This window comes from Myxocyprinus asiaticus, chromosome 6 (assembly GCF_019703515.2).
Source record: "Myxocyprinus asiaticus isolate MX2 ecotype Aquarium Trade chromosome 6, UBuf_Myxa_2, whole genome shotgun sequence".
In the NCBI taxonomy this organism is placed as follows: domain Eukaryota; kingdom Metazoa; phylum Chordata; class Actinopteri; order Cypriniformes; family Catostomidae; genus Myxocyprinus; species Myxocyprinus asiaticus.
The window spans coordinates 47827579-47844453 of record NC_059349.1 but is presented as its reverse complement, the minus strand read 5'-3'; the positions used below and the strand labels follow the sequence as shown (position 1 = coordinate 47844453).

Genomic DNA, 16875 nt, shown 5'->3' with positions numbered 1-16875 from the left:
ATTAATTTAGTTGCTGCCAAGATTGAGTCCACTAGCTGTGTGACGTCTTTGCTAAGGGATTTTAAGAATGCAATTTGAAGCTGGTAAAGTCATTCATAATGATGCAGAGCTCTAGTTGCTCTTTAGAGGAAATTGATGTCAGGTTCAAAATGTCAAATGTCAAAAACTGCCAGTCACATTCACAAAAGAAGTCAATAGCTGGCCAGGATAACAAACCATGCATGCTAATGCTACTTTGGCTACCTCACCTGCAGGCAAATCCGAAAAGATCTCTCCTCAGCATTTCTACTCTTTGAAATATCATGCTTCAGATTTTCTCACGCTATGCCAAAGGTTTTGCTTTTCTCTGAGTAGGCCTATCAGAATTTGTGTTAAGACCAGGTTTATGTTTGACAGATGAATGCTAAGTCAAATCTGGCAGGTCAACCAGATGGGTTCTGCTCACAGCGATGCTCACACACATGACTATTTTGATATATTGTGACTCCAGACATGGATAAAAGGGCTACATGCACATGCGGCATCCCTTTATCCATGACTATATATACTGTAGCAAGGGCTGTCATACCTTACTGTTAAATTAAAACAACAGTAATATGATAATACCAATGTGATAAATAATTACATTTATTAATGATAATAATCATGATAAACCATTTTACTTCCATATTACATAGTCCTTATATTAACTATAAGCAGCAGTCAACACTGCTACTCTCTGCATGCAGAATGGTCACAGGTGTGCAAATATCAGCAAATTTACATGTCATTGTGGCTCTGTTTTATAACTCCTCTTTTAATCCATTCAGATCTGCTCTGTCTGACTGGACAGGGTCAAAACAGTTTTCGATACCAGCAAACAGCAACATTACAATGGGAAGAGCCCTCTGGTCAATCACATTATTGCACTAATCCAACCCAAAATAGAGAGAAAAAGCATTAAGGGAGAGTGCAGGTCCTCCTTTCTATCAGTTAAAATCAACTTTCTGCTGTGTCGGTTTGGTGCTTGTAAGGGCTGAATGGGAAGAGAGCGCATGTTTGACCATATTCGGTCAACTGCTTTGCATGAGATGCAAATATACACTGTATACTACATTGAAAGGACAAATACTTATTTGTAGGTGTCTGTATGTGCATGTGTATCTGTGCCAGTGTGTTTTAGATGCCTGGTCATGTGATACCTGTTCTAATTATATCAGCAGAAAGAAGGCCATCCACTGCCTGCTCTGATCGTTATGATGTGAGCTGCTCTATTAATGCAGTGACACACATAAATGTGCAATATAAAACATCTTTACACTGACCTTGGTGCAAAACTTGAAATGGTATTTGCAATACCAAGGTGTGTTTTCCTGGAGGAAATATGGCTAGTCTGTGCAGGAAATCAGTTGTTTGGGACAAAGGTCAATTTTACAGTTAAACTGTCATAATGCATAAATATTTGGCTGTAAGCAATGGTTCATCAATCAGAATCATGTATTCCAGAGACCAGTGAAATAAGCAAAGCTGGCATCGTCTCGTGACCTGAATATATGACGTGATAACAAAAATCGCTTTGGTTTTGTTAAACAGGCACCATTCAAGCACAAGGAACAATTATCTTGGTATATATAGCACTAACAGTTGAGAAGAGGCGTCCGCCTCGCGATTCACCGCTGTTCCTTTAAATCCAGAGATTTGAACGTGACGTCGCCTCAGCTCCCGAGGGATTATGGGATCGTTAAGTGTCCTGTCGATCCGCTCTTAAAAATCTCACCGGAAATATTAGATCATCTGGGTATTTCTCACTTACTGCTTCATGAATACAGTGGATTCAGACATACTACTCCATTGGCATACTGTTTTTGGCATACCATATAGTTGAGAAGTATGGATATTCGAACGCAGTGTATGACGCATCTGTTGTCATGTGACATCGTCACGTGATCCATTGAACCCAAAACAATCAAGATGGTGGACCACATTGTAGCGCCATTGTTGTTCCTGCTATCCACATTGATAGCATTGTTAAAGACATATGTTACTTTGTACAACATTCACATTGCATTCCTTCAAAGGTGATGGGAAGTTTACTTGGAATTGCTGTCCTGTGACGGAATACGAGGACAATTGCATTTCAGACCATACAGGGAACTGACGCAGGGCCACACTTCTTCCATTGATTTTCGCATGCGCATTTAGGGGATTGAAGCATTTTCAGATGTTTTAGTGTGGACAAGCAACTTTTGGAAATCTTTTTAAAATGGCAATTTGTACAGAGGGCGTTTCGAAAACAAAAACGGCATTTTCAAATTTATGAGGATTAATGTGGACTTGTGGACTCTTATAAATGTTTTAAATGTTTGTTTTTTGGTCTCACGGCGAGGTGTGTTTTCCTGGATGACAAATCCTTATTCAAATTTCACTGTGGCTACTTAGTCTGTTTTGACCTATATGAATACTCAGATTTCCTTGTTCTCTGTTCCCTCCAAAACTATGGTGGCCATCTTGGCTCTGTGAACCATATGGTTGGTCTGTTTCTCGTTAGAGATGAGGAAACTGGCCAGCCGGCTCGAGCATCTCTCACCCACGTCAGCTTCTCTCTCAAGCTACTTTTCCACTATGATCTTTTGCTTCACTCGGAGCAAAAGTGTAAAACAACACCGAATTTATAACTGCTTTTCTCTCCATCTCTTTCTAGCAAAATCACTGTTATTTTTCTACAGCTCCTTTTCTCTCTGTATTAAAGCTCTCCTTTTAAGTCAGTTTTATTTACTTCATTTGTTGTCACTTTCTCTGTCAGTCGGGTGTTATTTATATGGCCGCAGATAACAGATCTATCATACTGTCAGATGGATGGATTGATTAAGCTTAGCAGTGTGTGTGTGTGTGTGTGTGTGTGTGTGTGTGTGTGTGTGTCTGGACGTTGGCCCTTGGCAGTCAGCATCAGCACAGTGTGCTTTTCATCCAGGCAGTACTATCCAACACACACACAGACACACATACACATGTGTGTAAATCCACTCTAGACAATGTTCCTCTGTCCACATCTGCACTGGAACAATTCCTTTAGATCTTTTGCCTCTCTCTCTCTCACACACACACACACACACACACACACAAACACATGAAGCCAATGCTATTCATGGCTCTAACTGGCTTTACTCACAGTAGATCTCCAATAATGTGAACAGAGATGAGATTTAAGTTGTCTGAAGTAGTTTTATGTGAAAACACATGTTCATATATTCATCTGTTTTACTCTACATCCCTTATAAAAAATACTGAGGTGATACCATCGTAAAGTAATGGTTTCAGATAGTTATTCCATGCAACTTTGATATATGCCATGATACTGTTTGATTTCCATATTTATGTAGCATAGTATTTCCATGGTACTCTAAGATATTGGAAAAAATACCAAGGTATTACCATAGTACCATGTAAAAAAAAAAAAATAAAAAAAAAAGAAACATGGTAATACTATAGTACTTTGAAGAACAATATGGGATAACCATCATAGTAGTATCCAAAAAACATGGTAATACCATGGTTCTTTTTTGTAAGTGCTCTAAATTTGTTAAATGTATACATGTAACATATATATTTGTCCTTTATGGATGGATGGACGGACGAACAGACAGACAGACAGATAGATAGATAGGGGAACACCTGAAACGTAGCCAAGGTTTCCCAGCAGACAAGATATTTAGATCAACCCCCCCCCCCACCCCTTTCAGTGTGTGTGTGTGTGTGTGTGTGTGTGTGTGTGTGTTTGCTTTTCTCCTGCCATGTAAAAATAGATGGAAAATTACAAAGTGGCATACCCTACTGCTCTGGAAGGAAGTGGTCACACACACACACACACACACACAAACAGAACACACACACACACTCATGTTTTGTTTTATATCATAGTGGGGACTTTCCATAGACTTCTATGGATTTTATATGGATCTAACGATAATTTCTATCTGCTAACCCTAACCCTCACATTTAAATAAAAACATAGTTTAGTATGTTTACTAAGTCATTTCCCTCGTGGGGACCACTGGCTGGTCCCCCACAATGTAGGTGATCTCAGGTTTTACTATCCTTGTAGGGACATTTGGTCCTATATGAATTTGGTCCCCACAATGGAAGTTAAACCTGTACACACAAACACACAGACACACACATTCTCATACACACTACATGGAGATGTTCTGGTGATACAAAATTACACCTAGTAAACTCATAACAGATACTTTTTAATATTTTAGCATATTTACCCATTTTAATAATTCAGTACATTTAGTCTTTTTAATTTAGAAGTATTTGAATAATTTAGTAGCTCTACACTAAGCCAAACACTGGACAACATGAACTGGTTTGGTAGAACTTCATAGCAGCTCACCCCAGACAGATGTAACATATGCTATAATTCATTTATCAAATCCATACTGAAATAATCTGCCATATTATTGAGAGGATAGGGTCCTCTGACAAGTGCCCAAAACCCTGCAAAAACCAGCAAGCCTTACCAGTTTGACCAGGTTGGGAGACCAGCTAAGACATGTTTAGCATTTTGTTTTTCATCTGGGCTATAAAGGAGAGAAGGTTTTGAGAATCTTGGTTTCCTCACTGATGGATGTGATTTTTGGTGTTATTAGAGGGAAAAGCAGCACGCTCATGGATGGATCAGATAGCAGTAGAGTTAGCGGCTGGTATCAGCCAGTTCATCATGAGGGATTTGGCTCTAGAGAGAGTAAATACCTTACTCAGAACTCAACGGGAAATGGCAATGACAGAAACACGTGCAAGAACTTCAGTAGGCGGCCTCTTTCCCTGTCTGTAAGGGGGCTTTTACACTTGGTCACATGCATTTTTACTGATCGGATAGCTGTCCGATTATGAAAAGACCAAGTGTAAATGCCCTCCAAGATGCATTCGAGACTGATAGTAACATGACTACTCAAACCAAGGATTCACAACGCGACTCGGTCAAGTGTAAATGCATCTGGTTGTGCAAGTAAATTTTACTCTCAAACGAAACTACATCAGCATAGTTAGGTGGTAAAAGTAACCAAGCACTCCATTCTCCCATCAGTACTGTCTCCACACGCTATCCCATTTTACTTTTCAGTTTTGAAAATTTGCACATAAGAGCAATTTAACTTTGTACACAATCGTCATGGCAATTTTACCTGCCTCCTTTTTTTAGTTTTAATTAGCCACAGAAAAATTCTGCTGCTCAGCATTAGCATCATCACTGAAGTGAACTCTGCTTTGGTTGCATATTATGTTTGGGAGAAACAGATGAGGTTTATATCCATTTGGTAGAAGTACATTTATGTGGTCCAATGTAAATGAATTGTGCATACCAAAACGTATAGCAATCCGATCGATCAAGATGCATGAAGTAGTGTAAATAGTGTAAATAGGCCTTATGTTTCTCACACTTTTTTTTAATTACAGTGGCTTTGCGCTGAATCACAAATTAGTTTTAAAATACAGTAGGGCCTTATTATTATAAAAAAAGAAAAAAAAAAAAACATGATTGTGAATATCAAATCTCCAAACGGCCAGTTTTGCAAGCTCAATGATCTATAACCAGTCCAGGCCTGTGTTCTGGTGGTTTCAGAGATTATGAGTTGTTCTGAGTGTCTCTCTGACTCAATATCAGAGTTCAAACTGCAGATCAAACGAGGAAGTGAACCAAAACTGCAGAAAAGAACAGTGTGGGACTCTCAGTGAAGCAGAAATGCTCAGACAGGCTGAGTAATTCCACACGAGACCTCGGCTTCTCTTGTCCAAACATCAGAGATTCAGTGTGTTACTAGTCAGGAAAGCAAAGAATATTCAGAACATGATTAGTGTTCTCCTCTGAGCACCAGGAATTGGACATTTATAGAGATGTTTGTAGGAACTTTTATATGCAAAACCAAATACAAAGAGGGTTTCTGAAACCCTTAAGGCCCTGGCACACAATTCAAAATCGAAGACGTGTGTGACATCATTTAAAACAAAAATCTGGACAAAACAGAGGTGTTTTTGAGTTCATTTCGGTGGTTCGTAACAGCTCGCCAGTGCAAACTTTCAGGAAAACTTTGGACCGGCTGCTGAACACCTTACTGCCATTGGTCCACTTCATCACTAGGTGTGATCTGAAGCCCAGGTTCCATTCAGTCAGTTAAGATCAGTCAACATGAACACACCGACGTGCAGCGTTATTAGCGACCTGTTGCAAACTTACCAACATCTATACGGTCATTCACGTAGAGACATTTTCCAAGAACATGTCATGCAATTTTTTTGATTAGTCTACAAAATGAAACAAAACAACTCAAATACTCTTAAGTGCCTAAATATTCTTAAGTGCCTATCATCATTCTTTTGTCTGTATTCTGCCCATTAACACTCTTTTATACATCCATCTTTGCAGTAGTATCAATGTCATCATAAATTACAATAACAGAGGGTTACCAGTGCATATTATGGCCGCATATAACATGTTACCACATTATCGCCATGAATGCAGAATGTAAACATGACAAATTACACATTATCTATTGCATATATATTACTTTAAATCATCATCAAGTAGTTAAAACAGCTTTTTTTACTGATCTCGTGTGAATTCTAATCATAGAATGAGGCATGAAGTCATTGATGAAACATTTTAATGTCACATTAGTAAAGGTTTTACATGTAGTCTTGTGCTTCCTCATATTTAAATGCTCCTCTAAATGCCTCCCCCAGCGATGTGGCCGGTGTCTGAATGTTCACAAACAGCTGTTTCTTTTTGGCTCTGAACAAAGAACAAAGAACTTATCTGCGAGTATACCGGAGCCTTAAGTTTGCTGACACCTTAAAATCCCCACGAAATGGCTTGACATGCTGTTTTCTAACCAGTGCTGACGTTTGAAACAGGAAGCTTTTTATTATATTTATAAATTTTTTAAAAGTTTTTTAATAAAAATTATGCCAGCACTTTATCTTCAAATAAGAGCTTTACTGTTGTAAGTAGTACCTTTTACTATTGCAAAAGGTTAAAATATACTCCACTATAAAGGGCAAATTGTAGCAAGTTAAATTGAATTGAATTTCTAAGTGCTATTATAACCTAAGTGCTATTATAATATGTAGTTCTGTGAAGCCACTATGGTGTTTGTGTTTTAGAAACCTACTGATCTTCTTACTTAGGCAGCATTTTTTGGGCATGGTACTTTACTGTAGGCACATTAAAATGTTCAGCAATTTGAATGTGTTGAATATTTAGAGTGCTACCTGCCAAGACAGCACTTTTAGGCATTAGACCTAGAGAGCTAAATACCTTGGCTGCATGTTTGGGCATCATTTACACGGTCACATGTTCAATTTGAACTAAGGATGCACCGATAAAAATGTGTGTGCTGATAACGATATCTGATTATTTACAGTAGAACAACATCTGCCAATGCCAATGGTTTGGTGGTTCTACTTTTTATGCTACCTTTTCAAATCACTGATAATTAATAACATAACTCAGAAAGAAATGTAAATAATAACTTTTTGTCTGTCTCCACTGTCTTTTCCATGTTGCAAAGTAACTTGTCTCAGTTGTTATCAAAACACAGACACAAAAAGCACAATATTATATCACATTAACATTTTTAACTCACATGAACTAAATTCTTAATAGCCTCCGATAGTGCGGATAATCAGATTTACAGGTCGAAACAGATTATTGGCTGATAAATCAGTTTCAAAACCTTGTGAGCTGCCTATCTAGACAACGGTTTTGGGCATCATAGGTGCATTTCAAAATTAGCTTTAAATGTTTCTAAACCTAGTGTGCTGCCTACTTAGACATCAATTTTGGGCATAATGTGTTCAACTCTTTGATTTAAACGTTTCAAATTTTTTAAAAGCTGGTAAGCTGCCATTTTGCATTTTTTGGTCATCATAGGTGCATTCACATATATGATTGAAACATTTTAAATCCTCATGAGCTGACATTTGAATGTTCCTATAATGCCTTAAAAATGCTATCTACTGTAGGTAGGCAGGCTCACTAAGTTTTGAAACACAACCTGGGTCATGCTTCATGGTCGATAAACTATGACCTGTACCAAAGTCTTTCTAGCAAGTCAGTCCACTGTTGGCCATCTTTGGAATGCTCTCTTGAAGCTATTTCCAGTCATGCCAGTGCAGCTCCTATCTACTTGAATGGAGAAAGACCAAAATCTCAAAAACGGTTGGTCAAGATTACGATCAAAGAACATATTTCAAATCAGCAATAAAATCTGACAGCACTGGAATCATAAATTGTGATTCTGTACCTAAAAAACAAAATTTTCGCTGCTTGTATAGGTAATGCGCAAGCACGTTCTAAAGTTGATTGACAGGTACTGTCTGTATCTAAAAGGTGATTGGCTCTTTTAACTGTAAGACGGGACTTCCTTTCTACATCCGTTGACCATTTGGCGCTCAGAGCTCCTTGGTTGAGCGTTCCAATTTCTCCCATTATTAAATTAATTTATAGAAATTAATAGAAGTGGACCATCTCTGCTAAATAATCTATGCCTGTACTCATAACTGCTTTGAATAGCGTTTCTCTGTTAAAGCTTTTAGATTCAATGAGAGAGAGTTTTAAATGTGCAATTTTTGTAGTAATGAAAAGCTTTGCAGGTAGGGAGATTCAGTCTTCACATTGGTTGTGGGTCTTTTTGTGTGTTTGTTTATTTAGTCCACTTAACACACTGTTTACGCTCTGATTGCGCACATTAAAGTGAAAAACCGGAAGTGTGTATCTTGTATCTTACCTTCAGTGAGTCAAAGCACGCAATAACTCGCCCATTCTCCACCTGGCAGCTCTTGGCGGGATGCGCGAACTTGCACTCGGCATCGGAGCGAGAGCACGTGCCACGCTGAAACTCTCGACACACCTCCAACGTCAGCCATTTTGTGTCCCGCATGTGAGCCATATTCATTGCCATGTCGACAGCAAGGCCAGCACGCTTAAGCGGCAAACAATCTACAATTCCTTAAATTGTACAATTCCTTAAAAAAAAGTGGCTTGGGTGTGCTTGTGTTTGTGTGTGTGTTTGTCCGGTCAAAAGCAGACTTCCTGTTTGTCCTTCTAAGAATGCTTCCCTCTTGCTTTAGATAATTTAGCTCCTCTTTCCTTAGGGATGCACACCAGACCAATGCAAAATGAACAAAAACTGTTGCTTATGGGATCCAAAAGCAAAATCCTCACATTTGATTCAATAGTGCACACTTCAGCGGTCTGTTTTGTGAATGAGCAAAAGGTAGAGGTCGTCTGGGGTTACAAGGAGGGTTGTGCGGGCTGTCCTTTCACCGATGTGGGCGGCAAGCAGGCAGGAAGCTAAGGCTGGTACTACAAGCAGGTCCAAGCAGCGGCAGACGCAAGAGAGGGCACAATACTCAGTACCCACCTGCAAGAGACAGAAAATACAGCTCAGTAAAAAATGTATGACAATTTGTATTCAAATCTGATTTTGTTCGAACCGATTTTCACATTTCTATTAAAAGCTTTAAAATCTGTTTGTGTTTTTAATTCCGGTGGTAAATTATTCTATAACTATATGCCAATAATTGAGAATGCTGACTGTCCTAATTTAGGTTTTCATGTTGCTGATCTGCAATTGTGATTTGTTGCAACCCTGGTAGTGATTCCATTGTTACGGTTTTGTAATTAATTGGCAAATGTTCATTGTAAAATTGTAATTAGATCATTTCACTGTGGAAAGAGCTATGCAAAAGATGTACAATCAACCATTATCTCAAAATAAAATCAGAGTGATCAGAACATTACAGAGCACCTTAGAGGGCTGGGAGGGAATTTATTTTATGAAATAAAACTTTTGCATACCCTTGCAATAGTTTTGCATTCACTTTGCGATAAATTAGCCATGGTTTTACTGCAGTAACCATATTTCAACTACAGTTTTATTGTAGTAAAACCATAGTTAATTGTGTCCAAATCATGGTTTACTCAAAAAAAAAAAAAAAAAACAGAAAAAAAAGAAAAAAAAAAAAGTTTACTATAGTAAACATAGTTCCTGCTAATTACCCTAATTTATTTCTAAAATAGTTTTACGTTTAACTCACAAAAAAACTTTGCTTTTACTACAGTAATAATGTAGTAACCATGACAGAAATTAGTTTGTAAATTATTTTGTCAAGCATTTTATAATATTAGAATTAGAATTAGCTTTGTTGCCAAGTATGCAAAGGAATTTGTCTTGGTGACAGGAGCTTCCAGTGCACAAACAATACAGCAACAAGACAGAGATAATAATAAAAAAATAGAATAAAAATAAAAAGTGAATAGAAAATATAAGTATATACAGAAATACACAATAAGACAGATGCAAGGGAATGTATGGTAGAAGAGGTATGGTTTGTTGGATAAATACAAATAGACTAAGCTGTGTATTGCACATAGTTATTGCTCAATGTGGCAGTTTTAACTGTTCATGAGATGGATAGCCTGAGGGAAAAAACTGTTCCTGTGCCTGACGGTTCTGGTGCTCAGTGCTCTGTAGCACCGACCAGAAGACATCAGTTCAAAAAGGAAGTGGGCTGGGTGAGTGGGGTCCAGAGTGATGTTTCCAGCACTTTTCCTCCCTCTGGAGGTTTACAGTTCTTAAAGGGGGGCAGGGGGCAACCAATAATCCTCTCAGCAGTCCAAACTGTCCTTTGCAGTCTTCTGATATCCAATTTCATAGCTGCACCAAACCAGACAGTTATAGAAGTGCAGAGGACAGACTCAATGACTGCTGAGTAGAACTGGATCAGCAGCACCTGTGGCAGGTTGAACTTCCTCAGCTGGTGAAAGAATTACAACCTCTGCTGGGCCTTTTACACAATGGAGTCAATGTGGGTCTCCCACTTCAGGTCCTGTGAGATGGTAGTGCCCAGGAACCTGAATGACTCCACTGCTGCCACAGTGCTGTTTAGAATGGTGAACGAAGTCAATGTAGGGGTGTTCCTCCTAAAGTCCACAATCATCTCCACTGTTTTGAGCGTGTTCAGCTCCAGGTTGTTTTGACTGCACCACTGAGTAAGCCATTCAACCTCCATTCTGTATACAGACTCACCGTCATCTTGGATGAGGCTGATGACAGTAGTGTCATCTGCAAACTTCAGGAGCTTGACAGAGGGGTCATTGGTGGTGCAGTCATTGGTATACAGGGAGAAGAGTAGTGGGGAGAGCACACATCCCTGGGGGGCACCAGTGCTGATTGTACATGTGCTGGAAGTGAATTTTCCCTGTCTCACTAGCTGCTGCCTGTCTGTCAGAAAGCTTGCGATCCACTGACAGACAGACGTGGGAACAGAGAGTTGGAGTAATTTAGTCTGAAGAATAGCTGGGATGATGGTGTTGAAAGCTGAACTGAAGTCCACAAAAAGGATCCTTGCGTATGTCCATATGTTGCAGGATATGATGCAATCCCATAATTTAAGAAGAAAGATAGTGTAGAGCAGGGGTCGGCAACCTATGGCACACGAAGGGGTAATCACTGGCACGCCAGCAAAGGCGAGAGAGGAGTAGACTATTTTATTTATATAAATTCCGCACCTGCATTCCAATCTACATCTTGATGTAATCCTTCCTCATGCAGCGTGTTTTCATGAGCTGAATGGAAGACTAAACAAAAAGTTAAAATGTGATGAGACTGCAGTATACCCAACAGACTCGTGCAGTGCGTGCAAGACATTTGCGCATTACGAGCCGACAGCGCGTCACTTTTGGTTAATCGCGAGTAAACGTGCCTGCTTTGCTTCAGTCAGGCTGCGCGGATGACTACATACCGTGTTTCATTTGTTTCTTTTTGTTTTCAAAACACCACATGTTGTAATAAGAAAACAGAGGAAACATAAACCCACATCGTAGGATTCAAAAATCTTTTCAAGTCTTTTCACAATATAAATGAAATCTGGAAATAAAGTTTTAGCATTTTGCAGGTGCGATTCACTGAAAAGGCTAAATAGTTGATCAGCTTGTGATGTGCGAATGGCTTGCACGCGCAGCGTGAGTCTCGTCACACTTTAATAGTATTTAGCCTCCCATTCAGCTGATGAAAACACGCTGCGTGATCATAAGGAAGGATAACATCAAGATGTAGATTGGAATGCAGGTGCGAAAAACTTCATATAAATAAAATAGCCTGCTCCTCTCTCTGTTGCTTGCATGCCCTCTGTGTGATTTTGAAAAATGTATGACATAATATAAGAAATATTAAAGATTCCACACAATTTCGTGATCAGTAATCAGGGCTCGACAATAAGGATTGCCCGATGGCCCGGGGCCAGTGTGAGAGAGATTCGGGCCAGTTGTTAGAACTGTCACTTGCCCGATCGGTCCATTGCTGCATTTATAACTTTAGTGCAAGCAAACAACAAGTGAGAGAGCACAAAAATTACACGGAGCGAACAAAGTCTTCTAACCGATGAGCGAGCGCGAGTATATTTAGCTCACAAAGATGTGCGAGCGCATAATATATCGGATGCGCCAAGGCACAGTCACGTGCGCGCATAAGAGCGTGCAGACACCGAGCACACTCTCCTAGCACTGTCCTCGCTCTTTTCCAAGTGTCTTAGCAGCAGCTATTACCAATGTGTAGAAAATAGCAGGAAAAACCACAGCCATTGACCAGTAATTAAAAAATGGCACTCCATGTCAAAAAGGTTGCCAACCCCTGGTTTAGAGTGATAGAAGTGACATGAAACTAGCACAGCTATGTAAACCAGCTGTGAAAAAACGCTGTGTAATAAGGTCCTTTAACACTTACGGTATATAGAGTCCTAATTTGAAACTTTTCTACTAAACAATAAAAGTATTAGGGTTGTGAACAAAGAAACAGTTCTTATTCAGAACCGGTTCCATTTAAAAAACATAATAATAACGGAATTGATTGATTGTGCATTCTTTCAACAATGTGGACGCAACACCATGCTAAAATACATTTCCTGCTACCACTCAGTAGCACCACAACACCATTTCTGAATAGGCAGCGTGAAACATAGGCCCTGTCCCACTTGATGTGGACTTGCGGTCTCATGGCCTTCATTTGCGCATTCCTGCGAAGTCCACGAGACCGTAGGGTGTCCCATTTTACATTTTAGCGCTCAGAAGGGTGCTCATGAGCACCCTCTTTGTGCCCTCAATGCACCCTTTGGCTGAGTGCATAGAGTATAAACAAGTGTCATCTGATTGAAGTCTTGAAGTCTGTCCCAAATGCACACTTTTATCACTCATGCACCCTCATGGACTTGCTGACTTGTGCCCCATCGGTCTTCACTCGCCTACGTCACCAAGGTCTGGACTCAGTGGAGGACCACAAGGACTTAGGGTGCCATTTGGGACAGGGCCATAGAGCACAACCAGTGTAGTACCATTCCCCAAAAAACACTCTTATTAGCTAGTTTTTTTGCAAAATTATTTTGCATCTACATTGCAAAACATACAGCGTTTCCTCCCGAACTAATGACTCTTAGCAGACGGTTCTTTTTAGTGAACGAAAAACTTGTCAGACTCAAAATTAGCCAAAAATTGTTACTGTACGACTTAAATCAGATTAATAACTGTATGGTTGATATGACAATGTGTAGCTGAAGATACACATTTTGAGTTTTGTTTTAAGTATTGGTATTTTAGAAAAACACTTATAAAAGCATACTATTTAGTATGGAAAGCATGCAATTTGGGATGCAGCACATCTTCCTATAATATTATAATATTATCTTACCACCTCTCCATTTCACTCGGTTGTTCTCACTCCTCTATTAGACTCTCGCCAGCTGCATAAATCCCTCACACCCCTAAAAATGCCAGAAATGCACTGAAGTCTGCAGAAAACTGTCAGTCCGAGCAAATAAAACATTGTCAGACACATTCCTGGATAAACACACACACCTCCTTCTCACTAGCACACATAAACACACTGGACTCTTTCTTGAACAAACACACACACAAAACACGTACAAAGCAGCCCTTCACAACTTTAACAGTTTTAGTCCAAGCTGAGGAACCAAATAGCATATTAAAGCTAAAGCCAAAAACTGTGACGTATCATTTAAAAAACAGAGGGGACAGCAAGAGAGAAAGGGGTGGGAAGTGAATGAGGAGGTCATTTCCCCTTTCTCTGAAGTATTGCACGACCCATGGTGAGCCAATCATAGCAAGAGATGGAGCAATGTTCCTGGCAACATGCCAGTTAAGAGCAGCAGTCTATTCTGAAAAGGGTGACGCTGCTCAACAAAAAGCAGCCTTAACAAGCTGGTCTCCTAGACTGTTCAGGCTGGTCTGGTTTTCTGGTTTTAGAGGGGTTTTAGGCACTTATCAGTAAGAATTGGGCCAGACACACAGAGAAACCACAAAGAACACCCTAGCAACTACCTAGCAAACATCCACTGAGATCATTCTAGCAACCACTAACAACAATAAATGCGCTAACAATGTGCTAAAAACATTTAAAACCCCTTAGAAACCAAATAGCAAAGCCCTGGCAACCATCCACAATGCCCTAGCACCACTTACACTATTTTAGGAAAATCTAAAAAAATGTAGTCTATTATGTTTTTACAGCAAGGCAAGGCAAGTTTATTTATATAGCACATTTCATACACAATGGCAATTCAAAGTACTTTACATAAAAAGTATTAAAAAAATATATACAAAGGATACTTAAAAATATTTTAAAATCAATTAAGAACAAGAAATAAGAATATAAAGTAATAAGATACATTTAAAAAAGTAAAAATTATTATAATGAATACAAAAAGAAAAAGAATACATAAATAAAATGATGCAGCACAGTGCTCAGTGTATAAATGCACAGCTAAACAGATATGTTTCCAGTCTGGATTTGAATGTGTCTACTGTTGGAGCACACCTCTTCTGGAAGGTTGTTCCAGCTGCGAGTGGCATAATAGCTAAATGCTGTCTCACCTTGTTTTGAGTAAACCCTCTGTATGTCTAACTGACTAGATCCTAATGATCTGAGAGGTCAGGTTTATATTCAACAAGTATATCTGCAATGTATTTAGGTCCTAGGCCATTGAGTGATTTATAAACGAGTAATAATAAATTCTAAATGTAACCAGGAAGCCAGTATAAAGATCTGAGAACTGGAGTAATATACTCCATATTTTGGTTCGGGTAAGAAACCTGGCAGCAGTATTCTGAATGAGCTGCATGTGTCTAAAGGTCTTTTTGGGAAGGCCGGCGAGAAGTCCATTGCAGTAGTCCACCCTACTGGTGATAAAGTCTTGACTGGATACAAAACATCTAATTCTCGCTATATTATTTAGATGATAATAGGCTGATTTAGTTATTGATTTGATGTGACTACTGAAACTAAGGTCTGACTCCAAAATGACACCAAGATTTCATACTTGATTTTTTTGTCTTAAGACCCCTGGAGTCAAGGTATGTGTTCACCTTTGTTGCCAAATACAATGACCTCTGTCTTGTTGTTGTTTAACTGAAGGACGTTTTGGCACATCCAACTGTTAATTTAATCAATGCACTGGCACAGAGAGTCTATGGGGCTGTAGTCATTTGGCGATAGGGTTAGGTAAATCTGGGTGCCGTCTGCATAGCTATGGTACGCAATTTGGTTCTTTTTCATAATTTGGTCTAGCATATACAGGTTGAACAGGAGCGGTGCCAGAATTGAGCCTTGTGGGACTCCACACGTCATGGATGTCCACTCAGATTCATAGTTCTCTATGTTCACATAGTAGCCCCTCCCTACTAGATATGACCTGAAACAGCTGAGGACCATCCCAGAGAGCCCTACCCAGTTTTCCAGTCTGTCTGGGACAGTGGTTCTTAACCTTGTTCCTGGAGGCCCCCCAACACTACACATTTTGGATATCTCCCTAATCAAACACACCTGATTCAACTCTTCAGACCTGAATTGGGTGTGTCAGAAAAGGGAGATATACAAAATGTGCAGTGTTGGGAGGGCTCCAGGAACAAGTTTGAGAACCACTGGTCTGGGAGCATGTTGTGGTCAACAGTGTCAAAGGCAGTACTGAGATGTAATATTACAAGCACTGATATTTTGCCTGAATCAGTATTTAGCCGAATATCATTAAGTATATTTATGAGCACTGTCTCTGTGCTGTTATGCGGTCAGAAACCAGACTGGAAATTGTCCAAGTAGCCATTTGAGTTTAAGAATTTGTTCAGTTGATTGAAAACAACTTTTTCAATGATCTTGCCTATGAAAGTAAGATTTGAGTAGTAGCTACATCCCAACTCGCATACTTCTGCACTATTCTACTCCAATTTGCAATGTATGTAAGTAGTGTGAGTATTATGGTCACACTGAAAATACAATGAAAAAAGAGTACTGAGAGTACCCGGTTAATTAACTTTTTCGCCCTACCTAGTGGAAGGGGCGGAGTTACAGACTGAGCATGGATAACCCGCATATCATTTGCATTTGAAACGTCACTTCCCTCAGCTGAAAAACAACAAATGCTTCCGTGTAATATGAAATTGTTAAAGGTGCACTGTGTAAGTACACAGTGTATTGTATGTCATTTAGAACACAGCTTGTAAGAATTATTGTTATAACGGTCCCACTTTATATTAGGTGTCTTCCACTATGTAATAACATTAAAATACAAACAATACAATGTACTTATTATGTAACCACATGTTGTTCAGCAAAATACTCATAAGATACACATTTGCTGCTACTGAGGTTGAGGTACGGGTAGGTTTAGGGATAGGGTTTAGGGTAAGGGTTGGGGTAGGGTTAGGTTTAGGATTAGAAGTAAGGTTAACAGTGTAACTACAGATGTAATTAAATGCAGGTTCTTCAAATGTAAGTACTATGCAACAATGTATGTACATAACAAGTACATTGTATCAAATGCTTATTACAT

The 16875-nt window shown here is 39.3% G+C and overlaps 1 protein-coding gene across 26 annotated transcripts in view; it reads right to left on the bottom strand.

Moving 5' to 3' along the window:
- Positions 1 to 16875, bottom strand: part of LOC127442071 (muscleblind-like protein 1) — an 88240-nt gene that overhangs the window by 46284 nt on the left and 25081 nt on the right. For all 26 annotated transcript variants that reach the window (XM_051699791.1, XM_051699787.1, XM_051699793.1 and 23 more), the window contains exon 2: positions 8766 to 9401. In XM_051699791.1, coding sequence (XP_051555751.1) covers positions 8766 to 8939 — 174 coding nt within the window. In that variant the 5' untranslated portion in view covers positions 8940 to 9401. The remainder of the gene's footprint in view (positions 1 to 8765; positions 9402 to 16875) is intronic.